This window comes from Acanthaster planci, linkage group LG16, assembly GCF_054643075.1.
Source record: "Acanthaster planci isolate LZ-2023a linkage group LG16, COTS_SCS, whole genome shotgun sequence".
In the NCBI taxonomy this organism is placed as follows: Eukaryota; Metazoa; Echinodermata; class Asteroidea; order Valvatida; family Acanthasteridae; genus Acanthaster; species Acanthaster planci.
The window spans coordinates 1,742,649-1,759,753 of record NC_141792.1 but is presented as its reverse complement, the minus strand read 5'-3'; the positions used below and the strand labels follow the sequence as shown (position 1 = coordinate 1,759,753).

At 43.2% G+C, this 17,105-nt stretch overlaps 1 protein-coding gene across 3 annotated transcripts in view; it reads left to right on the top strand.

The window, feature by feature from the left end:
• The window catches only part of LOC110976504 (nephrocystin-4-like), a 36,955-nt gene extending 26,739 nt beyond the window's left edge, over positions 1-10,216 (top strand). For all 3 annotated transcript variants that reach the window (XM_022229828.2, XM_022229826.2, XM_022229827.2), the window contains 14 exons: positions 113-320; positions 767-1,005; positions 1,341-1,399; positions 1,671-1,838; positions 2,857-3,058; positions 3,688-3,780; positions 4,160-4,316; positions 4,544-4,626; positions 5,692-5,777; positions 6,735-6,906; positions 7,363-7,471; positions 8,520-8,638; positions 9,006-9,101; positions 9,497-10,216. In XM_022229828.2, coding sequence (XP_022085520.2) covers positions 113-320; positions 767-1,005; positions 1,341-1,399; positions 1,671-1,838; positions 2,857-3,058; positions 3,688-3,780; positions 4,160-4,316; positions 4,544-4,626; positions 5,692-5,777; positions 6,735-6,906; positions 7,363-7,471; positions 8,520-8,638; positions 9,006-9,101; positions 9,497-9,637 — 1,932 coding nt within the window. In that variant the 3' untranslated portion in view covers positions 9,638-10,216. The remainder of the gene's footprint in view (positions 1-112; positions 321-766; positions 1,006-1,340; positions 1,400-1,670; positions 1,839-2,856; positions 3,059-3,687; positions 3,781-4,159; positions 4,317-4,543; positions 4,627-5,691; positions 5,778-6,734; positions 6,907-7,362; positions 7,472-8,519; positions 8,639-9,005; positions 9,102-9,496) is intronic.
• Positions 10,217-17,105: the final 6,889 nt, after the last annotated feature.

The following is a 17,105-nucleotide window of genomic DNA, read 5'->3' as shown; positions in this document are numbered from 1 at the left end:
GAAGCGCCCGGCAGTGGGTGGTGCATGCCGCTAACGCCACCCGGCAGGAAGTGGCTAACTCTGCTAAATGTTGACAAAGTTCAACGTAAAAGTCCCACCCTTAACTTTTCAGGCGAGGAGTGGCAGTGTGCGACCAGTCGGCGTGAAGGCTATCTTAAAGGGACACCTCCACCTCAGGCTGGCCAACATCGGCCACTCAGTGGACCGGAACGTCGTCAAGGCCGCGACGATGCACCCGCGTGACGCCAAGGTCGTGGTGCAGGAAGACAACAGTGGGGCCTTCCTGGGAGGGAGCGTCAATCTGGGAGCTAGACCAAGTGGTAATGCCCTACAGTGTGGCAATAGGCATAGACGGGACGTTAGGCCAAGTGGTTAGGGTTTATAAACTCCAAGTGAACGGGTCAGGGGTTCGAACCCAGCAGTGGAAGTACTTAGTGGCCTCAGAAAGGTCACTTTATCCCCACTTGCTGTTCTGCCAGAGGGACATTGAGGGTAGAGAGGATGTGTGACCTTGTGGTCAAGGTTTGTAAACTCTTGATTGACGGGTTGGGGGTTCAAATCCAGCAATGTTACATAGTGACACAGTGCTCGGCCACTGGAGCTGCCAATCAAGTCACTGGAAAATACTGACAGAGCAGAGGCTTCAGAATGACAAAGGTCTCCTGCTTTGCCCAAGCTTTACCGCTTAAATATCCAGGCAAGGGATTCCATATTCCTCCCAATGATGATCGGCCCCTGATAAAGATTTCGATTTGTGATTGTGCAGGTCTGGGATTGGCCAATCTGAAGCAGAAGCGCAGCTACATCGCCTCGCACATGGCAGAGACCGACCGGGAGCTGGCCTCGGCCTTGCTGTCATCTCGCGCCGGGCAACCTGAGAGTGCGTCCCAGGCGGCAACCCGGGAGGGTGACTACAAGAAGCAGAGGAAGCTTGCCCGAATGGAGGCCATCAGGCAAGCTCAGGCCGAAGATACCCTCCGAAAGGGAGCCAACCAGAGCTTACTGGTAAGCCGGACTTCTTACAAACTTAAGCAACCACAATCTTGTATTCATACACAAAAAATATTCACCGGCGAATGAGCAGTCCTGTTTTTATGTTGTTTAAAACGGCATCAAGTGTACCCGTGATCGGAGCCAAGCAATTCGATGAAGCGTAAGCACACGTGAAAAACACAAAGTATTTAGACGACCACACCTGCCTTGCCCGAGACACATTTGGTTTTGAAAAGTCGATTGGAAAGTTGTGCTGGGTCCTTGGTAAAATTCTGCCGGAAATGTATTCATTCAGTGGAGTTTTAAACTTGATTTTTTTTGGGGGGGGGGCGATTTTTTTTCCCCAGTTAAAGAAGGAGGAAACTCTTCATCGAACCAGGGATCTGAAGACTATTGAGCTGTATCGGTAAGAGCCAATCACAGCAAGATGTCAGGTGTACGTATTAAATTATATGTGCATTTCAGCTTTTTTCCTTTCTGATAAATTGTCCTTGCTAGATCGCGATGTTTTGATTTTTATGGCATTCGTTCCATTTGCAACTTTTGTTATTCACCCTTTTTAAAATTACATCCTTAAATTTTTTTCTCCATACGAGAACAGCTCTGTGTTTGTCAGGAACAAGCACGCCACAACTATTGACTTAACTGCCGTTGTTTTTTTGGGGGGGGGGTTCCAGGGATCGAATCAAGAAAGATGGCATTCTCTCCATGCTTCAGACGGCCATCACCACCGAGCACACCATCCACCCGTCGTTTGGTGACGCCGAGTTTTGGGAGTACATGCTGCGGAATCCGTATAACGTGCAGCACACCATTTCCATCCAGTGGGACGATCCCGAACTGAGGTGAGTGAGGATTTTCTGTCTTCCTTGCATAAGAATGAGTGATGTTATGTTAGGAGGAATTAAAGGCTGTTAGCAAAAATCAATTTTCAGTCTGTGTTTTAGAATGTTTTTTTGCTTTTAATGCAGTCCAATGTTGTAGTCTAGACCTGTTAACGCCGTCACAAAACCCCACAAGACCATCATGGAACCAGCCCAAGACCTCTAGTCTGAATTCTAGTAGCAAACCGCTCAAATGAACTCCCAACGAAAGCATTCCTTTGTCATTGTTCATCCAGTTTACTTGTGAATGGTCAGGTGTCTGGTGTTGTGAAACGTCTTGTGATGGTCTCCACTACAAGACTGATGCTACCACCGACGACTCAGTAGACATGATTTAAGATGACGTTCAATTGTCACTTGAGAGTTCTAGTAAATCATATCACAGTGTTGGAATAGGGCCAACCGAGTGCGGCTCTGTTACATAACAGTGGTGCATGGCTATATGTCATGGGACCTCATCCGCACATTCACAACCAGGCCTTCAACTCGACCTCACTGTGACTGTGCGGGCCCCGGCCATCATTCTTATATCTCTTCACTCCATCAACTCTGTTGATCTCAATTTCTTGTCCAGCAACTTCAAAGCCCTCCGAGGGGCCAATTTCATAGAGCTGCTTAAGTGCAAAATCTGCTTAAACGCGTAAATAACCTTGCTTAAAAAACGAAGGTTACTAGCTAAGACTCTATCTGATTTTCGTGCTAACCAAAAGAAAGCCAAATACGATTCCAAAACAATATACATACATCACATGGAGTTTGGGCCGGTAACCTGATTTGTCAAGCAAGGTTTTCTCGCGCTTAAAGCAAATTTTGTGCTTAAGCAGCTCTATGAAATTGGCCCCTGCTGGTGACTAGTTAAGTGTTGTACCGATGTCAACCCTTGAGCAGTGTATTTTTGGAAAACTTTTGATTTTAATTCCCCCCTACACTCTTTCACCTGGGTCTCTGGAAAGGATGGTATTCACTTCTTATTTGACAGTATCATCACTGATCCCCGAGAGTGGAGGCATTTCAAACAGCTCTTTGAGACCTACACGGCCGTGGAGGAGAATATGTTTAGTGAACTGTCCAAGGAGAGTCCCAACGGCTCCGGACTTCAGTTGTTCCTGAGGCCCAAGGAGACGGTCAACATTCCTTTCAAGTACCAGAGCTTCAAGGCCAGCCATTCTGTGCCTCCTCAGGTGAGAGAATGGAAGAGTGAGAAGTTTGATTGGGGTTTATCCGCTCTGAGCGGGAACGAGAGAGGGTGTACTCTTTCACGGAAACAACGATCCTTTAATGGGAACACAGTATGTGAGCCTTCAGGTTTGTGTGCTTGGCATGGGGTGTGCTGAGTACCGGCGGCTAGTCTGTGTTGGAATGTATGGTCTTCGTGTGCGCTGGACAGGTGTACGAGCTCACTTGGAAAACTTCCCACCGGCCTGTCTCGCTTTTGCCAGTGAGGGCGCACTTCATCTCGGGGCGGAGAATGTCAATAGGAGTTTGAGTACATATATATACTATATATGTTACTCGCATAACTTGCGCCCAGCCTTCGGTTTTAGAGCAATGGTGGTTGAAACTCACGCTGAGATCAGTGTATGTTTTTTAATTGAAATTATGAGTTGGAAAATTCTGATCTGAAGTCCCCGTATTCATTCCCAGATTGTCGTCAGGATGAAAGAAAATATTGTAGACGTCAACATTTTTCTGCATTTTTAAAAGTTTTACAGGCTTCTCAGTGATTCCGTTATTATTGCTGTGTAAATGGTATTTGAATCTTACAGATGTGACTGTGAGAGATCCTGATTTCTGGTTCATTTCCTTGCAGGGCCCCCAGATGGCATCTGGGCCGTACCTCAAGATTCAGGCTTTGCCCGAAGAAAAGAAAGTCGACCTCGCCTTGGAGTCCAAGAAAATCAAGGTAAAGTTCATTCTTTTCTTTCAAAATATTTGAGAAGAGGCAGATGCAGTTGGTCACTGGAGGTTGTCGAAATGCTATGTGAACTGAGCCGTTTTTGAATTCTATCCCAGATCAGCCCCATTTCAGGTGAACTCAATAAGCCAAGTCCCTGCGTCTTTTACCCTTTATTGACTAACGTCACGAAATAGTTTCAAAGCTTTACTTACAGTTTTGGAAATACTGGTTTGAAATGATTTCTTATTTTCTGAGTTGTTTGAAGAAAAGTCAAAACTCAGTTTTAACTTCCACATGCATTACACTATAGAATCTTCCGAGTGTTTTATTTAATGTAAAATTAGGACGACTTTGACAAGGTTTGCCTTTTTTGTTGCCTCGTTAGATCTACTTCAGGACGCAAGACAACAAGCCCATAGCCATCCTCTCCCTCAACGTAGAACCCCAACCTCACGTCATTAATCAAACCTTCCGATTTCACCACCCAGAGCAGTCCTTCCTGAAGAAATCCATCCGGTTGCCCCCTTTCCATTCTGTGTCAGGTAATCGCTCTTCGGTGCTGTGTCCACTTGTCAGGAGTTGGTCGGGTCAAACTTAACTTTTTCAGCAGACCTAACACGAGGGGACATCTCAGGCAAATTTCTGCGACATAAGCGGTGAAGATGAATCCTGTGCTTGAATTTGTACCTGTTTAAATAAGGGTGAATTGGGCTAAGGTTGCCTACAACTTTTTCTCTTCTGAAACCATTGTGAACTGTTTTCTGTACAGGTGTACAGCACGGAGTGGGAGCTCTTGGCCAGCTGTTTGTCAAATGTAGTGACGGAAATGTCATCTGCGAGACCAAAAAAGTTGTAAGTTGGGACGCAATTCCAAGCTTGAATGGTCTGTGGAAATTGGAAAGTGAGAGGAAAGTGTGTGGAAGCCAAGTTGTAGTCGAGTCCTTTACAAGTCCTTGGAAGTCTATCACAAAATATCCAGTCTTTAGTAAGCCAACTCACCAGCTTTTCCAATGAACTGTCAGAAAAGCACTCCCTTGTCATTGGTCACTGTGTCACTTGTGACTGGTCTTGTTAGCAGACTCAGGACCGGAATTGTTTAAGTGCTTGTGATGGAGTTGACCACTATGCTGATTTGAAGAAGCTGTATTGACCTGAGTTAATTCGAATAAATCACTATTCAAATATAAATATTTGATAAATATCAAATATTTGATCTTCAATTTGATCGAATATCCGAATATTCGCTTGTACCCACCAGCAGAATGTTGATGAACAAACCATATACAAAATCAGTTGCAAAACGCACACAATTGTACATTATAATCAATATAATAGCTTCTCACATCTAGGAGTATCTCCAGCCACAATGTAGCAAGATTTAAGAGATGAACAAGACTTCTTGCCCTGTTGAAAATTTCTATTCTTTTTAAATTCTTTAATGAATAATTTACTTTTTGAATGGTAAGATTTCTGTCGCTTTCATTTGAATCTGCTTGAAACAAGTCTCCATGGTGCAATTTTTCTCAATTAAAACAAATGAAGATTTTCCCTTCCTTTTCGTGAATATTGAAACCTTGAAGTCTCATAGTGATGACTGAGTCGTTCTAATCAATTTGTAAATGGATAATTCCATAAATTAGGGGTCCAAAAGTGTGACACTTTTGCATCCTTTTTACATCTGACCTTTGTTTTTTGACTTGGAAATATCACCGGAATTGATTTCAAACTATCATTATTTGTTTGGCAGGTAATTTGCATTAATTCATCACTCTTGGAAATTAGAAAATGTGTTCTGAACTTACAAAGTCACATATCAGATGTGACAGGGACACAAAAAAAAGTGACCCTAATTTCTGGCGTTACCCTATTGTGATTGAATCGATGACATTGCTTGCCATTTTCGTTTATTTCGTGCAGTCAGCTGGCGAGCCACAGGACGTCTTCCTCAAAGTTGCCTGCGGCCTGTCGCCGTCCGTCAAGAAGATGTTCATCCTGATCTATTCGTAAGCTCTGACCTCCGTCCGCTTAAAACAAAATCCACTTGTAGTGGCGCAACCTGGGTGCAACTGCTGCCAGGGCGGGGGACCTCGAGGTGTCCAGATTTTTATGAAGGGGGCAGCCGTGGTCTGCATAATGTGTTTGTTCATTTTGAGATGTCACATTGGGGGTGGGGCTTTACATGGGGGGGGGGGGAGTTGTTGCATCTTCCCTCTCCCTTGCACTTGGTCCATGTACCTTATTTTCTGTTCATTTTGAGATTTCAAACAGGGAAAAAGGTGGGGGTGGGGCTTAACATCTGCAGGGGGTGTACATCTTCTGTTTTCTTTGCACTCCTCCAAGTCATGCCACTGGCCACTTGTAAATTTGAAGAAAGGGCGGGACATCTGGATAGGTTATGCGTGTTTAAAGTTTAACAACAAAAAGATAGACGGCTTATATTTCCCATACAGTATGCGTGGAATGGCATTTCCATTGAACAATTAGCTGTTCCTGACTTAACAGCTTTTGTTTTTGTTCACATTTTTTCTGGGTTTTTTTTGTTTTCTTATTTTTCCACCACTGATTTCAAGGTGCTACTTTTTGAACTTGTGTGAATGCAATCAGCTTTGAACTAGGCATAATTATTAGTCATAGTCAAGAATTTTCTCTCGCAACTTTGTGTTAGGATGATATCGTCTGTTGTTGCAAGACCTCACGAAAACCGATATATGTGTACAATGCTGTATTCAGAGACGTAGCTTAGATCATTAAATGCATTTTAATTACAACCACTATTCCCAGCTTTACGTTTTGATTTTCCATGTTTTTCAGCCAATTTGTTGCTGTTTGTCTTTTGTGCTCGTTTTGGTTTATATTTACGTTTACTCGATGTCTAAATTCCCACTTGCCTTGTGCCTTCTGAGATTGTCCATTTTGAATCCCCAGCAGTGTCCCATTTTGTTGCGTTTAATTATCTCTAGCACGCCCTACTTGTCCAAGCCTCTCCAGACCTGGCAGTTCTACATACATTCCCTGCAGCGAGTGGACGTGTCTTGTGTTGAAGGGCAGACCAGCCGGCAGTCGCTCATACTGAGAGGGACTCACGCCTCCAGACTGGTACAATGTTTCTCCTCGCATCCAAATGAGATGCAGGTACGGTGCCCCATATATGCCACCCGAAAACTAATTGTTTTCCACCACATGTGATCACGAACATTTGTAGAGCTGTTGTGAGCATGTCTTGCCTTAAAATCGTGTTCAGTGATCATTTACAGCCCCCCCAAAAAGATGATGTTAGATTTTTGCACACGTGTGTATGTCTTTTAGGAGTCTTTTTAGACAAAAGAAAGGGACGGACATGTATTTTTGTCGCGTGCTTGAGTCAGTTTCAGCAATTTGTTTGATCACATTAAGGCATTCCAGATTTGTTCAAAGATACTGGTTCAAAGTCACTATGGTGGTGAACCGGGGGGAGGGTTTAAAAAAAAACAAAAGTGATACAGAAACAATGCACAGAAGACAAATGGTGCAATAAAAGACAAATCATCGATAGTTTGACTCCCAAAGGTAACCCATTTACCTGTTACGGTTCGTTTCTGATTGGAGTAGATAATGCCATCGGAACCATTCATGCTGCTGGCCAACGCTGTACATGAGATCCACGTCGGCGTGCGTCCCATCTCTGTCGGCAGCAAGTTCATGTACATCAATGTCGTCGGTATCCTTCGAAAGTTTCAAGTTGTTTGCCTGTCGGAGCTTATAATGTACACCCTTCCACATCATTTTGATGCAGATATGCGCAGACTGTGCTAATGTGAAATACCTCTGTAACTTGTGATGGACTTTGCTGTAAAACTGAGACTTTTGAGGGGAATTTTTACATTTTTAAAAGCTCCTATGTTTGCAAAAGAGTTGAGCTCTTTTCAGGGAGAGTTACTGGTATTTTATTGATAGTGTTCACAACAGTATTCATTTCACGGCTGAAATTATTTGCTCCAACCAAACATGAAAGTGGTTTCAGTCATTTCAAGCCTCCTTTCAACCACTTCATGTCAGATGACACAGGGGTTCTCCTTTGCCGGTAGCATGGAAGACACATTGTGAATTGAAATTAGTCCATGGAGTTTGAGCGTTTGAGCCTTGTCTGGGCATTTTAGCAAATAACATTCTGCGACATTGTCTAACACCTGTTTCAGGCAGGCGTTTGAATTAAGTATGGCAAAAGTTCGACATCTGAAACGGTTAGGAGCAACGCAGGCGAAAGATTGACACTTGAAGGCATTCGGAACGACACCAGAGTGACTTGGTTTCCGACGTCGCTCTTTTCATGAGCCAAACCCAATGCAGATGTATGTATTAAGTTCGTCTGTCTGAAACCAAAATTTAATTGGGTCGACCCGAGCCGCTCTTAATTCTGTTTGGTTTGGCGCGACGCTAGAACACCTATCTGAAATGGGTGTTAGAGTTTCAACAAGGTGATGATAAAACTGTTGCCAAGATCTTGAACAAAAATGACCACCAGAGGGCAGCATCTTTGCAAAGGTCAACAGTGTGAAGGTCTGTGGTCTTAGTAGATGGACGTTTTACAAAGTTGGTAGTTTCAGCAAAAATAATACCAAACTTGGGACAAGTTCATCATGGAACAATACCTTTACCAAGTGGCTAATGGCAAAGCTCATTCATTTTGTACTATAATTTATGTGCCAGGTGTTTTTTTATCTATATTAGATGAATTAAGACAGGTGGATTCCTTAGCTTGGCTTCAGATAAAGAGTATCACCAGCTGGTACGATCTTGGCTTGTGTGCGTACAGTGTCGTCAGCCGGTAATATCTAAAGCCTTTGAGCTTCAGTTACCGGTGGGCGGCGGAAAAGGTTCCAATAAGGTAAGCTCGCTGTCTTGCTAGAGGGCAGTTCAGGTTTTATTGAAAATGGGTTGAATATCACGTCTGCTGTACCAAGTTATTCTTTGTGTTCATAAGCGTAGGTTGCATTGAGGAGCATTACTCTTGAAAACTTGCGGGCTCGGGTAAAATGTTGGGCACGCATTGCCGTCGGATCGTATTGCGCGAGTGATGTATGGTTTACATTTTTGCGTCTCTTTTCCTTACCATTCAGATTGCAGGGGATTCAATTTTAACTTGAGGGTTCGCATGAGGTAACATTTTATGTCATAAAACTGTAAAGATTCTACTTTTGAAATGAAGTTTGTCTCAGTCCTAATTATGAACTTATTTTTTTGTTCTTTTCAAGCGAATCACGTACACGAATCCCTACCAGCAGAGCAAAGAGTTCATCATTCGGTGCAATAGGGACGATTTACTGCAATTCAAAGAGGCAAAAGTTCAGGTAAGTTGCGCTTGATAACAAGGCGACAGTATCCGGTACTTCTTCCAGTGTTTGGTGAGCCAGTGAAACCGCATTCGCTCCGTGCGGGAACAAGAGAGGGCGTGCTTTACCATAGCAACGGCATGTCTTTGGTGGGCAACTCACCACATGCATGCACAGGTCCGTGCGCATCTTGTTGCGAGACCTACAGAGCAAGCACCACCAAGTTCTCTTGGAAAGTTTTGCCCAGGCAAAACGATTCCACCAACCTGTTTCTTCTTCGCCGATGAGGGGGTGCGTCGATTCGGGGCAAAGAATTAAGAATAGAAAGTCGCTATGTTTGTCTCCAAATTAAAGGAAAGAGTAATACGCATTTGAGCAATTTTAAGGCAGGAAACCTTTTGTCTGCTGTGTAGATCGGAGGCAGCGAGACGTACAGCCTGGGACTACGTTTTACGCCGTGCCAGCAAGCTGGAAGTGCCGAGATTCTCATCTTCATCAACGACGACCGGGACAACAACGAAGAAACCTTCCTCATCAGGGCGATCTATTCGTAGCGGCCTGTCAAAAACCTCTTCCGAGACATTCAATCAATCCCCGAATGGTGCCCAAACAGGTCGCGTTCGTTTCACTCGTGAATGTGAGCAACGCTTGAAAAGATGAAAGACGAACCAGGAGATAGGCTTGCAGAGCCCCTGGACACTTGCAGACGTAGAGAGGAGACGAGAGATACAGGCAGTAAACCAGCGGTGGTGCAAATCCCTGCCAATGAGTTGGGGGTGGGGAAGGATGAAATTCTTGACATTACCGGGCCGAGGAAAAATTTTGAAATGGAAAGGAAGGTAACATCACATTTTACTAAAGCAGGAGGTTGTTCATGGTACAGATGTTCATAGCTCACTCTTATGAAAGTTGTCCATTGAAAGGTTGAAAGGTCTCTTTTTGTAATTAAAATTTCCATCAGCTGTGTCAATGCCATCACGGTAATGTTAGGTTGCATTATCATTATGCAAAACGTTTGATTGTGAATACCTGTGATGTGATTCTATTTATGAATTTATATAATACAACACATCGTAATGCAGTCTAATTTGTAAGTTGTCAAAAAAGACATTAAAAGATACAATAAAATAAGAGCTGGGAATTTTTTGGTCTATTTTCATTTAAAGAGCACTTCTAAGGAAAAACACATTTTCTCTGATTTTATCTGTTCAAATAAATATGGAAACATCCTAATCGAATGCAGTGTCATTTGTCTTCAGAGCTCAACTACAACAAGCTCAAAAGGGCTTTTTTTCTGTTCATGCCAAGATGCTGAATGTAGATTGCTTGATTTGGACGCTTCCATATTTATTGAACAGATAAAATCAGAGAAAACGTGTTTTCCTTAGAGGTGCTCTTTAAAGATCACACTGTGAGGTTATAAGGCCCAGTCTGATGTCAGCCGGTGCTGACAAACCTTTCTTCTACGGAAGCACGTAAGGGCCTCAACCATGTGCTTGCACTGCCGTCTCGCTTTACGCCTAAGCCGAAAACGATCTGTTAGCGTCGCACAGTACTATTCTTCGCGCGCGGCAGAAATGCCCAATCGCGTTGAATAGTTGGCACAGAGGCGCGAAAAAAAGGAAATCCTCGCAAGTAAATTCTGTCCTCTCTGGGTTTTCCCTGTGTCCGCACTGATTTCAATACCCAGCAACTAAGCCCCACTCGACGGAGACTCCGAGGAAGCGCGACAAATTTAAATAATCAGCTACCGTTTAATATGACAAGTGTAAACGCTCAACAATGGAAGCGGCTGAAGATGCCAAAAATTCAGTCATTTCCTTCATGAACTCTGCGATGATAGTCGAACTCTTTTGCCTAAATAAACAGAAAAAAAAGTTCCAGGGTTATCTTGAAATGTGATTGCGTAACCACATTAGCACGCGAGTCAGATTGCTACCGTCGCCATGCAGTCCCCGTCAGGTTTTAAAGGTACATAGTTCAGTACCGTCTCATCGCACATTTATTGCTTCGGTAATGATCATAAAATTCCCTGAACAGTATGCATAGAAGTTATCCCGAAGCGACAGATTGAATTTGTGTCTGTACGGTTAGACGCATATGGTTTTGGAAGTATTTATCGTCATAGATACTGCAGGAGTAGTACTTAATGTTCCATACAAAGACTTGTATTTTGCCTGATATTATTGAAGTTAGAGTCTGTGCCTAAATGTGCCGTCTTCGCTCTGGACGTTCTGTATGTGGTTACAGGCAGGAATAGTTGCCACATGTTGATCCATTCAAGTTTGTATCGGAATTCCCTGCTGTCAGAGTAGAGTGAAGAATCGAATTATCCATCAATTGCCGGCTCGTATTTCCGATAAATTTGGAGAAAACAGAGCTTTCCAAGTGGCTCTGTTTTCCGATGGAATAAGTTGTCAAAATGGCGATGGGCTTCACGACTCGCTTTGCCTAACCCAGCCGAAACTGAATGGAAAAAAGTCGTGTTGTGACAATGAGCTTTAATTTCATGGATGTCTTGCACAGGTGTGACATTTAAATGATTTTCATTTTTTTTTCCAAATGTCCATTTTAATCATGTAGCGACGCACGAGTCGAGTGTGAATTTAGTCCGCGATGACCCAAACTGAAATATCATTTTTATCGATGGATTTGGGATATGTCATAGGTCACCATTTATTAATATACAGCTTACATGGATTTGCATTGAGTTAGGCTCATACCAGAGCGATTTCTGAGACCGAATCGCCCCTGAGACGTTCTGAATGACTCCAAGTGTCGTCTGTTGGCGCACCTCGTCGCTCCTTTTTGTTTCAGACGTCGAACTTAATTAAATCTTGCCTTTAATTTGGATCGAAGCGACTCTGGAACGCCTGTCTGAAATGTGGGTTGATGGTAAGTATCCAACTCAGTAATGAGGAACCATTTCTTGACTTTCACCAAAAAAACTGGAACGACACCAACATTAGCATGCTGTAATAATACATGCATGTTTTAATACGAAAAAAACCTGGATTTTGTTACGAAAGTTGGGCGTGCAGCATGGGCGTTGTATACGAGGGGAACGAAGAAGCGGTTGCCTTCCCCACTTTGCCAAAAAATCTATTTGCTCGGATAACTACCTGAAAATGGACTCCCTCCAGCCGTGAACTACGGTATCATTTGTTTTAGTTAAAGATGTAGTTGTACCTTTCATAGTAAATGTAACAGAATGGAAAAGTGCATGAAAACAAAAAACTTGTTTCAAGCAAATGACATGGATGCAAAGTTGAGGTCCATTTCAGTTGTTTCTCGAACTGAACATCGGCCCGGCGTGGTTTTCATTTAGTGTTTGTACTTTCTCCTTGGCGCCCATGGTGCCGTGGATTGCGTATACCAAGCGAAAACCCTCCGGTCGCGGCGCGTTCCGTCCCGCAACCGCCATGCAGAATGCAAAACTAAGAAAGAGGGCGCTCTTGATATTTTAGTAGTCACCGGCGTTTGGAGTCACTCTAGTCCTCAATGGTGGCGAAGGCAAAGATTTTGTCTGCGCCACGGAGGCTCCATCAGGTAGGCCTATCGAGATGGAATTAACAGGGATAAGTGAACAGAGAGTGTCGAATCTTGCATACTTTAAGGTCCCAAGATCAATTGGACCCATTCTTCAGTGTACAGGCTTTCTCTGTTCACGATAAAAGCTTTATTCACTGTCTTTCATGACGCGCTTGCGTCTTTACTGGATATCTTTGTCAATACTTTGGATGGATGGGCAACTTTTGTTCCACAAATAAAAGTGGGCGTGTTTGTACGTCGCACAAATGGCGAGTCACAGAGACATACAGCCGCGGCATGACTTACTGTAGTGTGTACACGCTTCTCTGCATCAAAATCACGATGGATTTTACACATGCATGTTATTGCATACAGCGATGGATAAACGAGATACAAACTTGCAAACGAGATACAAACTGTCAAATTTGGGGGGAAAATGCTATTGACAAACCGTAGATTTCTTTCACACCTCCCGGAAGAACTGGAAAGCCTGACAAGTGGCCGTTTCCTAGGTCAATCAACAGAGGAGTTTGCTACATAAATACGCATCGAAACGTCTCACTCATCATGACAAATTATTTCCAAAATACACGACGTGCGAATGTCATCTGAGAAGTGTTGGTAGGTAAGTTCATAGCGATATATTGCCATTTTTTCAACCGACGAGTCATTTCTTTAATAAAGAAGAACTGTACCTTACAGAGACAGTTCAAACTGAAAGAAAATTGATTGGGATTAGACGCTTTTACATGGACATTGACAGCATGATATGAAGTGAAAATTGTTATGATGTGAAAAGTTCCAATTAACACACATAAACAATAATTTAAAAGAACTAAAAATGAAAAAAAAATCAACTGAAAAAATAACTGAGTACAGTGAACAGGATAGTAAAAATGAAAGAAATAATGTACGCTGTATCACTTTAATGCCAAAGAACGTCATGAAACTGAAAATATCTAGGCAAGTTGAAAATTGCAACGAAATGCCTCCCTAGAAAGTCTAGAACGGTGTAGGCCTACGTAATCTGTCAGAAGTATGTACAATATTCATTATTGTCATCACGGTTAGCAAAATAGCTGCCCCTGCAAAATGGCTACTATGCAAATCAAGCATGATATATGTTCATCCCTTCCACTTTGTTTGTGCGCATGCGCTAAAATTCAGCAAAGTCGCGGTCATTTTTATTGCTTGTTGAAATGGCGACGCCAGCCAGCAAACGACTATAGAGGGATCCCAATACGACGCTTTTAGCGTCGATCTGCGCACTTCCGCGTTTGAAAATGAGGCTGTATGTGTCAGCTTTAATTCTTAATACGATCATACGGAGTTAAGACACAAAGTACATAAAGGTAAGTTAAATTCAGACTTTTCAAGCAGCAAATTTTTGTGGATGAGTCTTTCAGGATGACTCGACACGTAAAATCAAAAGAAAAAATAACGACAATTGACCGCGAACTAACGTACCTGCGATGGTCGTGTATCTTGTGCAGTGGGCGTGGTTTAAACTGAAGTGGCGTCACACACTTACGAACCGGATACTATAAGTACTGTGTGGACTCCGCGGGCGCGCGCGGGTAAGTTCAACACAGAGAGCCTCGGTTTCGATGCAGATGTGCGCAGACGGCGCTAGTGTGAAATTCCTCTACACCAAAATCCATCTGCGGAGATCTTCTGCATTGTGTAAAAGTTTGCTGAATATAAACCACAGGTATTATGGTCAGAGATGAGATTTCATTTTGTGACGTGTTTCTTGCTAATTGGAGAAAATGGGGTGAAAGATGTCTGTGAACGTTATAGGCCTATTTCCGAACGTAAAAAAACGGTATTTGAAACCCGCAAATTTGAATTGTTCTCCATTTTTTCCACACATGCTGCATATCTAGATAATTGAAAGAATGTTTGAAAAAGGTTACCATGTTACGTTTAAGCTATCGTGAATTGTCCTTTGTTAGTTTGATCAATTTCAATTGATAGAGTAGGCCTGCACGTACACGCTCTCCATCAACGCACCCACACGTGTACACGCACTACTATACGGCCAAATGATTCTCGTGCAAGATATTCAATTCGCAATAACTTGAAAATACTACCGATGTTTTCATTAGACCACAATACACCCGGCACTTTATTTCATTTGTTTGGATAAACTGGAGAAGTTGTTTTAAAATGGGAAAGACCGTGGACGTATTTTCTTTCAAATCTGATCGTGTTTATTTTTTGTAAAAATCTTTTTTTTTCAGAATTTGTTTCAAATTTTGTGCAAATGGGTTCATTAAATGCGGTGATTTAATATTGTCAAGCTTTAGTTATCAGGTCATCTCTGTGAATTTTATTTGTATTTGGCTAAAAAATAAATTATAGTCTCCATCCTTGGAAAGAAGTGTCGGAACGATGACGTCCGACGTCGACTGCGCATGTGCTAACTCTCAACTAAGTGGTGCACAAGGTCGTGGGAGTGAGCACGTGATATAAGTCAGTTTCGATCTGTCTCGATCTTGTTTCAGCTAGTTTTATTTGTGTAGATTAAATAAACTAAGGGTGTATTTTCCCGCGATAGCATGCAGGGTAAATTTTGTGTAACAGAAATATCTATGTACTGTGTACCAGCCACGAAGTGGGACAGAGGGGTACCCCCCCCCACACCCAAGTCCAATCCCTATACACACTCTAGCCTATTATCACTTAACAAGTCCCTATAAATGTCTGAAAAGAATTCCTGAAATACCAGTACAACAGTGACCAACATAAAGTCCCATAGTTTGTATCAAATGTATAATTGACGAGTTGAGTTGGGTTCAGTGCAAAGTAACGGTCACAGAAACAGTGGCTCTGTACAATCGCTGTAAGGCTGACCGCCATAAAAGGGGGCCACTCTAAATAGGGTTGATGGCGTTGCCATGCATCACTGGAATTGTCTATAAGAAAGCACAGTGCCGGACACAATATGCAGAAGTCATTCGGTAAAGTCACCGCCTCGGGTTCACTACTGACGAAAACCTTCGGCAAGTGAAGCATTGGCAATTTAGGGTAGGGTGCGAGCGACGACCACTTTGTTGACCGGCGCTGGTCGATTGTCAATGGTAGCTTGTACGGAAAAGTACATGGCAAAATCGACATGAGGTCAATTGATAAATGATTGAACTTGAATTGTGGATGCGCGATCTCGTCCAGAAAAACTGTGCCCCTAAATAACAGTCTTGGGAATCTTGCTCCAGCTTCATCTTGTTTATTAACAGAGGAAATGATTTTGCCAAAAGATCCATGAAAACAATTCTACTTCAACATCCTGGAATTATTCAACAAGGTCCAGTCACGTCTGCCATTTGAAGCAAGATATGGGACGGAGAGACCCCCCCCCGCGCCTTTATGTTGGTCATTGTTTGATTGGAATCTCAGGAATTCTTAACAGACTTCTGGGGGGGGGTGTTAGGTAACAATAGTCTAGAGTGAGTATAGGGATTTGACATGTAAGTGGGGGGGGGGTACCCCTCCGTCCCATATCTTGCCTGGTATAACGTCTGCCATGCCATTGTTGGCCAAACTGTCAAGGTTTTCTATGTTCGGGTTTGATCACAAACATATCAAACAAGATATGGGACGGAGAGGACCCCCCCTCCCTGCTTTGTGTTGGTCAATGTTTCACTGGAATCTGAGGAATTCTTTCTAGAGTTGGGAGGGGGTGTTAGGCAACAATAGTCTAGAACGTGTATAGCGATTGGACATGTTTGGGGGTACCCATTGGTCTCATTTCTTGCAGGATATTTTGACAAACGCAAACTGAAATCAGGAGTTGTGCAAACACGTTTGCCGATAACGATAGACGCGCCCGCTGAGTCACAACACGTCCCTCACATACAGTCATCTTCCGTCCAAAGTTCACCAGGCCTGTTCTAGGTTTGGTACGACCGAACAGTTTGGTTGCGGCATTTTGTTGTTCACCTTTGACACTTCGACCTTTGACACATCTTCTCTGCTCTATTTCTCTATTCCCAGTGTCTATAATTTTTTTAATGATGGTAAACTATAGTGCTACACGAAACTCTGTGTGTCCTTCATGTTGAGATTGAGGGTGTTTTGTGTGAGCATAGAGCAAGTAACAGTACCTTGTAAGCAAGGACGGGCGTAATAAACCGGAATATTCAGGTGGGCGGGAGACATCATTGTATTAGGGGCCACGTCAAGTCGTCTGTGGTCAAGTTTTCACAACGGCTCTCAGCTTATGTACACTGTACATGTATTATGCTGATTACAAGGGGCAATAATGTGGGAAATTGTGGGGAGGGGGCACTAAGTCTCGTGGGGGAGGGTTTATTGTACCCCAGTTAATGCTGCTGCAGCTAGACGTGGAAAGGCTGCACAAGAAATCAACGCTTTGATCTCTCTGATCCGGTCAGCTCCGACTGCGAAACACTGGCTGGTTACAGTTTGCAGTGCCGGTCTGAAGTATAGTACTCTCACTATCCCTCTATAGCTCTGCCAGTGTAGACT